The sequence below is a fragment of the Hydractinia symbiolongicarpus genome, chromosome 10 (genome assembly GCF_029227915.1).
Source record: "Hydractinia symbiolongicarpus strain clone_291-10 chromosome 10, HSymV2.1, whole genome shotgun sequence".
NCBI lineage: Eukaryota > Metazoa > Cnidaria > Hydrozoa > Anthoathecata > Hydractiniidae > Hydractinia > Hydractinia symbiolongicarpus.
The window spans coordinates 20,742,527-20,755,215 of NC_079884.1; the positions used below are offsets into that span (position 1 = coordinate 20,742,527).

At 36.6% G+C, this 12,689-nt stretch overlaps 1 protein-coding gene across 2 annotated transcripts; it reads left to right on the top strand.

Annotated features, from left to right (window-relative positions):
- Positions 1-9,247: 9,247 nt before the first annotated feature.
- Positions 9,248-12,088, top strand: LOC130613291 (uncharacterized). Of its 2 annotated transcripts, XM_057434643.1 has the most exons (4): positions 9,248-9,388; positions 10,335-10,641; positions 11,092-11,176; positions 11,249-12,088. In XM_057434643.1, the coding sequence occupies exons 1-4, from the start codon at positions 9,378-9,380 to the stop codon at positions 11,581-11,583; spliced, it is 738 nt and encodes a 245-aa protein (XP_057290626.1). In that variant the 5' UTR covers positions 9,248-9,377; the 3' UTR covers positions 11,584-12,088. The 2 variants fall into 2 exon arrangements, with proteins under 2 accessions (XP_057290626.1, XP_057290625.1); XM_057434642.1 differs by having other exon boundaries at positions 9,249-9,388; positions 11,092-12,088.
- Positions 12,089-12,689: the final 601 nt, after the last annotated feature.

Here is a 12,689-nt window from a genome sequence, read left to right on the forward strand (position 1 = left end):
ATTTGTAAGTCGTGAGACTTATAAAACATCTTCTCTCTCTAGCTAGCCTTCAAACCTTCTCTACCAGCGTATCTTATCGCATTCATCCATGGACCCCGCTGCGGTGGGGAATCTATCAGCTGCTGGTGTCAAAATCATTAGACCGCGTGCGTAACAGTCTCCGTAAGCACCACACCAGTCCGTATACCGCACTGGTGCTCTGCGTTTGCACAGGACCTCATTGTTAGATGTATCAACTATTTCACGAACATCGATGCAAACCTTGCACCTGGCTTTGAATTAGTTGTCTTGGCATTTGTGCCTGCAGGGCTCTCCCGGCGCATGGAGCTCTAACTCGGGGTACAAGCGCAGAGACTTGTTCAAGACGTATCGCATCGACACACCCGGAATGCTCACGGCATCCTTCAAAATTCAAAAAATCTCATCCCCGTAGTATGTGTTGCGAATCTTGTCTACAGCATCAACGAAGGGCAGCACGTCTGCCAAGTTGTACTCAGCCAGCCAGTCCAGCATAGTGACACAGCCGCGTTTGTAGAACTCCTCCCTGAAGGCTTGGTACTCTTCGGGGGAGAGTGTGTTTTTCCCGCTGAGACTGCTATAAAAGTCCTCATGCTCGATAGGGCCAACATGGTTCAACTTGTCGTAGCTGTCAAGCCATTCGTAATGAAACACGAGCTTTTCGAGTCTACATTCCAGAGACTTGTACCAGCCATCATAACTCATGCCGGGTGCGAGAAATTTTTTGATGTCGAGAAATTTGAACTTTAAAGTGGTGAGAAACATGTAGCCGTTATCTTTTTTAGCCACAGTGATCCTCTCGTTATTGTTTTTAGCTATTTGCTCGACAAAATACCTGTTCGAGTTGCTCAACGACTTTCCGCACCAACACCTTGGGATACTCGTGCATGATAAACGTTGGATCCTGATTGAGACTATCGTGAATGGCTACACTTACAGGGATATGCTCCGAGATGTATTTGAGATTGCCTGCTTGCCGCTGGTGTAAAGGTGCTAGGAGCGCCTCATAGTCAAACACGATAAAGTGGGGGCAGGGTCGAAATTCATTCCTGAAGAGCCTCTTAACTTTTGGAGGGTTCTCGCACTCCCAGGTGGTGACGAGGTTGTACCCACGCTTTCGGATGTAGTCTTCCTTGAATTTGATGAGCTTGAAATTATTCATGTCCACGTTGGTCCAACATGGTTGACAGGGGGATCCGTGTCACTTGCAGCCGTGGTACTCATAGACTGTCTCTGTCTGGGGCTCATACCCGTCGATCTTGTAGACCTCCTTATTACCCTCACGTATAACGCGTTCCCCTCCATACCCGCAGAGAGTATGATGGATATGTCTGCCAGTTTGTTCAGACATGGCTTCAATCCATTGACACGCCGCGTAACTAAAGCCCTTATTAGGATAGAAGACCTTTTCCGATTTGCTTGGCATGCGCTCGACCTTTTTTTCCTTTGCAAATGATTGTCGTTACACTCGTTCTGCTTGTGCCGTGCGAGGTTTTCACATCTGGTGATGATTTGGGTGCAAGCCTCGCATTCCCAACGCTGAGTCAAAACATCCATCTTCTTAATGTAGAAGCAATGACCATCCAGCATGCCGAGATCGATTGTGTCCAACCCCTTCTTGTACTGGTTTTGACCATAGACAAGCCACCATGGTGATTTTTCGCATGATAGCATCCGTCAACGGTTGGTTATGGTTCTTGTTGAACTGACAGGTCTTGGTGCGATTTCCATCTTTTAAAAATTGCGCCTCATTGTCTTTAAATATGTTCTGGATGTCCTCGATTCCCTCCGGGTTCGTGGCCTTTTTTTCAAAATTTTTCCCTTATTTGCGTACCAGATGAACAAAAACAGTATATTAAGTACGTAGTCTTTCTTACTTATTGGGGGTTCTGGGTTGGTGAAATACAAAAACAGAGCGTTTTAGTTGCTTGTTGCTCAAATTTTTTGAAAAATATCAGTTACCTTAATCGGACAAATTTTCGCGCGGAGAAATTTTCGCGGTTTTCGCGAATTTTACCTAAATTCGCGAAATTAAATCCTCGCGAAATATTTGCAAACAGTCAAATCGCGAAATTAAATCCGTGCGAAATTTTTAGAAAGCCTGAATTCGCGAAATTAAATCCTCGCGAATTTTTTTCTAATTTGTACTATCGCGAAAATTAATACTCGTGAAATGTTTTGTTCTCGATTATTTTTTTCTATGTAAAACTTACAACAAAATTCGTAAAAAAATACGGTAAATAATATTATTTTATCTCTTTTGAAAAAACTTTCTGATGTCTCTGCTCCCTGCTGTTGGTTGTACTGTTTTTTTAACGCATTTGCGCTTTTTTGCTCTGGCTGGTTCGGTACGGCCAACATTGTTCTCAAGAAACGAACCCATGATGACCTCATTCTTTGGTTGACAATATAATTCATCCACCACATCTTGATAGCGTCGAAGAAGCATGTGCCCCTTGATACTTCCAGGCATCGAAACTGTTATTTCGCAGGCAATTTCAAGACCTCCTTGAAATAGAGGCGATCTTCTGTAGTGGGTGGCTGTCAGCTTTGCCACAACCGTAGCCCCTCTATCCAAAAGATATTTGGTAGGGCGAGAAATTTCCCTTGGTAAATGACCAACTGTTTCATTATTTTTGATGCGACATGTTTTGATCGCGAACATATCAAATACATTGTTTTTCTCAAAACGACATTCAAGCTCTTCATTTTCATAGGGATTCCAAACATCACGGTAAACGTGAAAGCCACGTACTGCCGATGAAAATGCCAAGACCTTGTTCGTGTCCGCCATATTTCTGAAGTGTTGTTTAAACAAAGAAGGAATTCCATTGGAATTCGAATTTAACGTTCGAATTTAAGTACGTGGGGAAAAACCTGTTTTCCATTTCATGACATCTTTTTCTCATTTGTTTTGGTGAACGAGGGAAGTGTACGATCAGAAGTAAAAGATGTCTATTATTAATAGCCTTGGTAGAATTGAAAAAAGTAGACAAAATTCATCAAGGCCAAAACAAACTTTATGTGATGTAGATTTGACAGTTGACGACTGTAGTTCTCTTGCATCATCGTCACCGATTAGCACGCTACAACCTTTCGGAAACAGGACTTGGTTGCTGGACTATGAAGCGTCTGCCGCAGCAACATCACGTGAACTAGGAGCGAAAAAGAAACTGAGAGGATCATACACTAAGTACTCTGATAACCAAAGACACGCTATTGGAAAGTATGCTTCGGAATACAGTACAGCTAGCACTTTAAGAAGATATAAAGATGAGTTTCCCGAACTGAGCGATAGCACTGATCGAACAATGCGAAAAAAATACGAAAAGGAGATTCGGAATGCATTACGACAAAAACGCCAACCAAGTAATACATTGAAAACCGCTCGTCGTGGAAGACCTTTGCTCTTAGGGCCAATCGATTTGATGGTACAGAATTATCTACGGGTAAATGCATTTTTTATATATTTCAATAAGAGACCCAGTTATTAATGTACACCCCAAATAAATGTCTTACTTAGCATTAGGACAAGGTCTAACTTATGGTAAGTATGCCCGCGAGGTGTGAAAAGATTTCTCAACAAGCAACATCCTCGTATGTACTAAACTATGACGTCAACAAGTGAAATTCCCCAACTTAAAAATGAAATTGAATAGCATTTTTTTAATTCTCAGCCGAAGGCTGAGACCTAAGATTATCGATAGAGGTAGAAGCATATACTTTTTGAGACAAAAAGGCAAAATTCTAGGCAATCATGTAGGAGTAAATACTTTGCCTAGAATTTTGCCTTTTTGTCTCAAAAAGTGACAATCATGTAGGAGTAAATCGTAGGCCGGCTGAGATGCTTCACGCCTGCGTGGCTATTTCATAATTTTTTACTTTTTAGGCTGTACGCGGAAGAGGAGGAGTTATCACTTGGGGAATCGCCGAGTCAGTCGCAAAAGCATTAATAAAACGTCCTCCCGAGATGAATCTCGATCATATTGATCTCAGCCATTCACACTGGGCACAAAGCTTGTTTCGAAGGATGGGCTTTGTCAAAAGATTCGGTACAACAGGGAAAGTCCCATTCCTGAAGCACTTCGAAAAGAACTTGAAACTTCATATTTACATGGAATTGTCCGAAAGATCGAGGAAAACAATATCCCACCATCACTTGTTCTCAATCTGGATCAAACGCCTTCAAAATACGTACCCGTATCCAACAAAACATTAGCACAAAAAGGATCAAAAACTGTTCCAATTAAAGGTTTGAGCGATAAAAGAATGATTACCGCGACCTTCACAATAACATTGGATGGTAAATTTTTGCCAATACAGTTGATATATGGAGGGAAAACACTACAAAGCCTCCCTAGAGTAAGCTTTCTATCGTCGTTTTCACTTAGTGCGAACCCCAAACATTATAGTAATGAAGAGGAATCAATTAAGCTGTTGAATGAAATAATTGTTCCGTACGTCAAGAAAGAGCGAGAGAGGCTGGGATTGGAGAAAGATCAGTCGGCTTTAATGATTATGGATGTCTTTAAAGGGCAAATGACCGGTCCTGTCTTGAAGGTATTGTCTGACAACCATGTATTGCTGGAGAGCGTTCCTGCCAATTTCACATACCTCTTCCAACCTCTTGACGTCCAAGGAGGCCCAAATGGCTATGTAAAACGCATGATGAAAAAGAAGTTTACCACCTGGTACGCAGATCAAATCACCCAAGCTATGGATAAAGGTCAAGAGCTCGAAACGATTGAAGTAGCACTAAAGCTTTCGATTGTCAAACCGTTACACGCGAAATGGCTTATTCAGATGTACAATGAAATGACATCGGATGATGGGAAACAGGTGTGCTTGAAGGGTTGGCAAGTAGCAGGTATAAAGGATGCTGTAGCCAAGGGTATGTCCGGTTTACCAAGCCTTGATCCGTTTAACGACATCGACCCAATGTTAGACGAAGAACCTAATGTTCAAGCTGTCAATTCTTCTGGTTTGTCCACAGCTTCAAAATACGTCAGTGATTACGGGATCGAAGACGAAAGCGACGAAGAAGAATGGGTCGACGAAAATGAAGAGGATGAAGATAGGAATTTTTTTGATGTTTTTGATGACGAAGATGATTTGTAAATAGATTTTGACATGTAACTCGGAAGAAAAAGCATGATTCTTGATACTGATGACAATAAATCATTTTCTTTCCTTTACAATTTTTACGATATTCATATAATTTGTTTTAAGTTAAGACAGAATTCGCGAAACTAAATCCTCGCGTAATTTTTAGAAAGCCTGAATTCGCGAAATTAAATCCTCGCGAAATTTTTGAAAAGACTAAATTCGCGAAATAAATCCCCGCGAAATACGATTTATTTGACCTCGCGAAATTAAATCCGCGCGAAAATTTGTCCGATTAAGGTATAATTGATTGTTTACAAGTATCATGATAATCTCGTTTGATGTTTTTATTTAAGTCCTTTAGGGAAGCCAACATTTCTTCCCCAAATTTCGAGAAAACGCTTAGGTCCTCAAGGACGGTGATTGTTGAACGCACTTGTTCGGCTGTTGCAGTCAAGAAAAATGATGGAGAAGTCATAGGTCATCTACCCTTCGGGAAATCTGGCCGTTTTGAAAAAGTCATTCTTTATTTTCTCAAGAATGACAGCTTCAATGTTTGCAAAATAACAATTAATGGAAAGTCATTAAATGCTGGTGATGGTTTGGGGATGAAAGTTCCATGCAAGTGATCCTTCATCTCAGAAAAAAAGTCTATTGATATTTTGCAAAGACAACTACCAAAGCTGTTGTAATATTCATAAGATTTATATAAATTTAAATATAAAAGTATGTTTAACCAACCTGGTTTTCCATTTAGCTAGCCACCCTTGTGAAGCCTGAAACGACTCAACACCCAGTTCTTCTGCGAACTCAAGAGCTTTCTCCTTCAGAATCACTCCACTTATAGGAATATTTTCGCTGTTTAAAGATTTTTTCCTTATTTTTTTTTTCGACGTCGACAAGCTCTTTGGCACTGTATTTTATTGTACAGGACTTGTTATCGGCTCTACTTCTTTTTGACACTGCCACAGACGCCATTGTCAGATTGCTATGAAATTCTGTTTTTGAAAATTGGTTGAGAAAGCGTTGTCGTTCGAAATACAAACAAAACATTCGAATCATGCATTCGAACAATATAAGGCCCACAACACACGTAAACATTAAAATATGAAAATGATAAAGAGTTAAATGTTCAGGAAAACTTATCAATTTTTTTCGACTTAACGGAACATTCGAGTTATGGAGGTTCAAATAGTAGAGGTTTTTTTATAAGAGTTTTTTAGGAAATTTTCACGGAGTAATAGAGGTTCGAGTTATGGAGACTCTACTGTATAACACATTCTTAGTCTTTTTTAGGACTTTTTTTGTTATGATGGCTGAAACATGTAAATTGGTTTATTAGAGCTGACTATGCCAGTCACTCTGGTCTTTAAAATCAACACAGTCATTATAAACTTTTACTCCGCAGACGTCTGCCGTGCGCAGTTCGCTTCTCCTTTAATAGTGAAAAATTATTAAAGAATAAATGAAGAGAAAATAGAGAGGGGATTAGAAAGTACCCTTACTCGTAATGAAATTGACACTTGTCTCGATGATTCAAAACAAGTAGAAAAATTATATAACCTGTCTAATTAACTCCTTGAGAGAGATTCAACAATACTAATAAAACTTGCTGGATTGGAAATTGATAAGTTCGACAACGAAATTACAAAATGGCATTTATTTTGGGATCATATTGGGTCATCGATACATTTAAACGAAGATTATGGTGACATAAAAAAGTTCAGCTCTTTGCATCCCTTTCTCTAAATAAAGCTAAAAACGTCATTTCAGGATTATCACTTACGTCAAGAAACTATAAAACAGCCGAAACTCTTTTGAAAAAACAGTACAGAAACACAAATTTTATTAATTCAGGAAGTCGAGGTTAAAGAGCGTTCATTTGCTGTCAGTGCTTCTTTTGAAAAATTAGATGAAGACGATAATTTACAAGATCATTTCAACATTGCTTTTGCGCAACAAAACAAAAAGTAATATATGTTCCTTTTCTAACAAATCTAAGCCCATCTTACAAGTGTCTAAAAATTGCTAAAAATGGCTGTGTTTTATATTTTTTAAAATGGGACATTTGACTAAATAATGTGTTCTTACGAATCGATTTTGAAAAAGCGGTGAGTTTTAAAAAAACATCTGATATGTTCAAAGGTTTTTATTCTAATTTATTTCTAAAAAAAAAAATTCGGCTTAAATTCACAACTGTAGCTTTTAACTTTACCTGCAGTAAAAGCTTGAATCAAAAACTGTTGAATGACTCTTGACGTAAACAAAATATAAAAAAGGGAGAAAATGATGGGATGGATATTTGGCATTGAATTTAGGGACCCAGATTTGGGAAATTTACCCAAATTGGTCCTAGGTGGTCCTTAGTTACCCACGCGGTAAAAAAACATTGACGTCACCACCTCGTTTCCAAGTTATTTGGCCTCAAAGTTTTAAGTGCATTGTAATGGCTTCATTAATTTAATATAGGATATTGACGTTAAAGTAGGCTTATTGACGTCGCGCCGTAATGTCATAAAATTTAACATTTGAGACATGCTTTTTTCACTTAGCGTATTATTATATAGACTAGTCGGTAGCCCATGGATCACGGGTTCGCCCGTCCTTTATTAATCGCATTTCGTGTTTCCGTAACACGACTTTATTCACGCGCACAAACAGACAGACGAAATACGGCTATTTTTAAAGATATTATAAATTATAAATTATAAAGAAATAAATGATATTTTCCACAAACTCAGGGCTATAACACCAAAATTATACTAAGCTAAGTGTACATTCTAGAATTCGTTTCTAGATTAATTGCTAAAAACTCAACACTTTTCTTTTAAAAAGCTTTGATTGAACAATAACAGCTAAATAGGCTATTCAAATTTTGTTTGTGAATCAATCAGTGATATATTAATTTTTTATTGATTCGTGAAATTACCACAAACTTAGCATGGTTGCCAATTTTAGTCCGGAATCGTCGTGCAATTTTAAACAATTTTGTAACATAGGAAGAATGTCCTGAAATGTCGTGAAATTTATTGTTCACCTTCCTCTGTTTTTGGCGTTGTTTTTTTATTTAAAAAAATGTATGGTAAATTAAGAGGATAGGAATAGTGAATAAGACCTGACTGAAGTTTAAAGCGCCATGTGCCCATTTAATTTTCTATAGTTTTGAAAGTTAAATTCATACGTACCGAAGTCCGTAACTGCCAAATGTCACTAAAGATAGGGAGAAAGAAGTGGTCTTTCTTAACTTCCATTTATGTAAGATGCATTTATAGTCAAAAAAGGCGCACAAGATTGTCATTCGTTTTGTAGATTCAAATTTGAGGAGATTTACGAGCTTTTGATGGAAATTTTCAAACTTTTTTGAGAAGACAACGGTTTTTTGATAAATGTAAAAAAGATTAGAACATTTGAGAACTTTTCATCTTTTTCTAGAAAAATTCAAAATTTCCAAAATTTGAGTTGTTTGACATTTCCATGTGTTTCGAAAATAAAAATATGCAACAAACCATAAATTTAGTAAAACAAAAATTTAGATAGTTTAAGAAAAGTTGTTACTTTGGATGAAATATAAAAAGACTCCTATAGAGGGAGAGTAACAAGGCGTTTGATTGGCTAAACAAGAAAGCACTTTCTTTCATCTACCTTTTGTTTAAACTAAAAAAAATATTTTAAAAATATTTAAAATGATTGTTCGTATTAAAATTCGTGAAAATTGTAACATTTTTTCGCTTGTACGTGTTGTTCTGTGGTCCTGTAAGCAAACTTTTTGTTGTTACCTAGAAAACACGAGTCGTTACGATATTTTTGCGACTAATTGCATGGCCTGAGGAAACATCCACTTAATTAGGAAGACAAAAAATGAAAATTAAGTTCAGTGTATATCTCTGTTGTTTTTTATCTATATTGCTGGCTTGAACTACGGCTAGTTCCGCCTAGTTAGCATGGTAACACAACAACTCGTCCGAAAAGGATTTTTTCCCTTTCGACAATCTCCATCGGCGAGAATTATCACAAAAAGCAATGCATTTTTACTTATAATATAGGATATATATATTATAGACATCCTCGTTTTGAACGTTGGCCATTGACCCGATGAATGACATATGAAATAAACATATTTAATTTAATTCAAGTTAAAAGAATGAATCAACAATACTCTGTCATATAGGACATCAATATTTATAAGATTAAAAAATTATGGTTTTATTAGTAATAGATCTAATTAATAAATATGTGTTGAAAAGAAGAACGGAAACATGATAAGAAGGTATGCAATGTTTTAACTTTTCAAAGAAGGCGTTTACAAACAAAGAAATCTCAGTGACACTTACAATTAATTGATAAAAAATACTCAACGCTTTTAGAAATTTCTTGGCTTGTTCTGCTGTTTTTGTTTTTAAATTTTTTGCAGGTTTATCGTATGCACGCTTTTTTGTTTGAATTTAGTTAAATTGTGGTTAAAACTAAAACTCCTTAAAACGGTATTAAATTTTGGCTTAGAGACTAATATTTTGTTTCGTTACTAATTTTTTTTCAATTCTTGCTTTTCCCTCTGTCTTTATCAAATTTATTGAGACGAGAAAAGTATTAAACATCTTATTTTGTGTGAATATGTGAAAGTATATGTAAATGCAAGTAGATGTAATGTAACAGAAAAGAATAAAAAAACTGACCTCGTCCCCAACGCCAGTTGTTTCTTTTTCATATTAAACACGATGAGACGAATTATCGCCTTCGTGATGTCAGAAAAGATACAAGATGTCCTTGGGACAAGGTTGTCAAGAAAAATGTTGCAAAAAAATAACAAAATTTCCTTGCTTTTTTAATTTCTAACCCAACCCCAAATTACTAATTTTCAAATATTAGCAAAATCTCATTCAAGGAGTTATATGTGTCGCACCGTAGTTGTTGCTGCGACCAAAATGTGATAATAAAAAGCAACCAGTTTGGCTGTCGTCACATTTTAGGCTCTAAATTTTTATCCATCTTACAAACCTTATTTTCCCTACTAATTCTGCCACGGGATTAGTGTTTTAACCTAAAAGACAGGCTTAGCATTGATAATTCGTGCACCATAAAGTAGCGACTCGGCTGCGACAGACAATCTCTATTGTCAGAAGCCGTTTCAACAAAAGAAATGAAAATTTCAATACAAGGATAATGAAATTTATAAAATATTATAATATAAGCTTTCACAAATATTCTTTTTTTAGGCTCATATCCATCATCCTAGCGTCTTGCTACATTTTAGTGGATAGTTACATCACAAGGCTTCCGTGTAAATATCATGGTAACTTCTCTGACATCCAATATAACAAGTATTCCCCAGGGAATGTTATTAAATCGATAAAAATAGTAAACAGAGACAAGTGTATGATTGAATGTGTGGGAGAATCATTGTGCAAAGCGTGTAATTACCATAGCTCAACTCAACTATGTGATCTTCTATCTTCTGATGTTGCAGCAACTTCATCAAAAACTGGATCGATTTATATGCGAACAGATAATACAAACAGAAACGTAAGTGCAATATCTAATCTTCAGAATTCAGTTCCCAATTTCCTTTAATTCTCTTTAAGCGGACAAGGTCATGCGGACTTTGATTGATATGAAAATTTACTAATTGCTATTATCGGCGGAAAATTTTATTCCAGTAGAAAACCTTGGGTACATATATGTACCCAAGGTTTTCTACTGGAATAAAATTTTAATACAATTAATAAAATTATAATACAAACTGTACAACTTTAGCAGCTGTAAAAGGACCACTGCCTTATACCTAAAAGGATATATTTGATTCCAGCTTATACCAAAATGACTGCTACAAATTTGAAATTTTGTGTGGGCAACATTTTCTATAGCTGTTAATATTATTGCTACTACCAAATATAGGTCTGGTTGCTAGCAAACTCCAAACTTGGTTTTCTTGTTCAAAGAAAAACCATTACCCCTATATCTTCTTTCTAACAGAGAGGACCATTTTGCAGAAGTCTAAATCCATGCCAGGAGAAGACGATGTGTGATGACTCATGCAACAGCGTTGGATACGAATGCGGTAAATTGTTTTTGTTATATGGCTCATGGGCTTATGCAGATTATTTGATTCTGTTTTTGCTCATTTTTACAGTGACTCTAAAAAACGTGGCATTGCAGGCGGCAGCATCCTTATCAACAAGTAAATCGGGTTGTCCTGGCAGATACGCTATAGACGATGACACTACAAGCTTACATTATGCATCAACCAAAGAGAAGATAACTGTTTGGTTGAAACTCGATTTAAAAAGTACACATCATCTTTTATATATTAGAGTATGGCGAAAATTTATTAATACTTTTGCGCTCTTAAAAGTTGGTATGTCTAGCTCACCCAGTAGTAACCCTACTATTGGGATAATCGAGGGGAGTGGAGACAATGGATCTGTACAAACGACAACAGATTTCGTCCGGCAAGATACGTGGTGATTTACAAAAAACACACAGCTCCGCGACATTTGGCGATCAGAGAAGTAAAAGTTTTTGGATATGAAGCATAATATACTACGATAAGAAAATACAAGCGGACTTAACTATGATGCTTCTAGAAACTATGTTGACTCTTTGCTTTTTAAGTTAATTATTAATAGATAGTTGTTGATCCAAGCTTTTACTGCAAGTAAAGTAACAAGGTGCAGTTACATATTAAAAGTCCTTCGATATCTTTCTCTTTAGAGATAATAAATAACTAAGACGGAGACATAATAAGAAGGTATGAAATGTTTTAACTTTTCAACAAAGGCGTTTACAAACAAAAAAATCCCAGCGACACTTGAATTAATTGATAAATAATACTAACAAAAAGATTCATAAATTTCTTAGTTTGTGCTGTTATTTTTGTTCTTAAAATTTCTTTGTAGGTTTATTGTACGCACGCTCTTTCATTTGAATTTAGTTTAATTGTTTTACGGCTTTAGCCGGTAGAACTTTAAAATGGGTTTCTTTTTTTGTCGCCGTTTTTACTATCGAGACTAGTGAAGCACGGAAGGGTACCAGTCTAGTGTAGCAGTACGTAAATCACCAGTTTCACCGAGCTACAACGCTCGTTTTTTAAATTTGTTTTGTGATTGGAAATTCTATGAAGCCAGATTTGTATTTGCTTACAAGGAGTTCCAACATACTAAAATTCTTTACCCCAGGGCTGGTTCTTTTTTTTATAAACCCTGGGGTCGAGGCTGCACCAACACGCGAAGTACACAATGAAAGGATAATCAGTGCATTTTATCTGATCACGTGTGCACATTCTACCTCCGCGAGCTTCTATGCTAGGTTTAAATCTGGAAGTTACATGCACATTTGATTTTGTTTCTAGTGGATTTTTTCAAGAGCAGCAAACAGTCTATAACTATTAAGATCCGGAAAGAATAAGAAAATATTTCCAGTTAAGTTTTTTAAAGAATTATTTCGCACAGTATTATATACAGTAATACGGCTGAATTTTTTGCTACGTTCTACCTCACTATAAATTGGATTATATTTATACTGTTTTCATGCACAATTGATACTGTCAAAATGTTTCAAATGCAGTCTGTGAA

Coding starts and splice junctions, on each gene's coding strand:
- LOC130613291 (XM_057434642.1), top strand. Junction 10,642..11,091: donor CAGATAATACAAACAGAAAC/GTAAGTGCAATA, acceptor TCTTTCTAACAG/AGAGGACCATTTTGCAGAAG.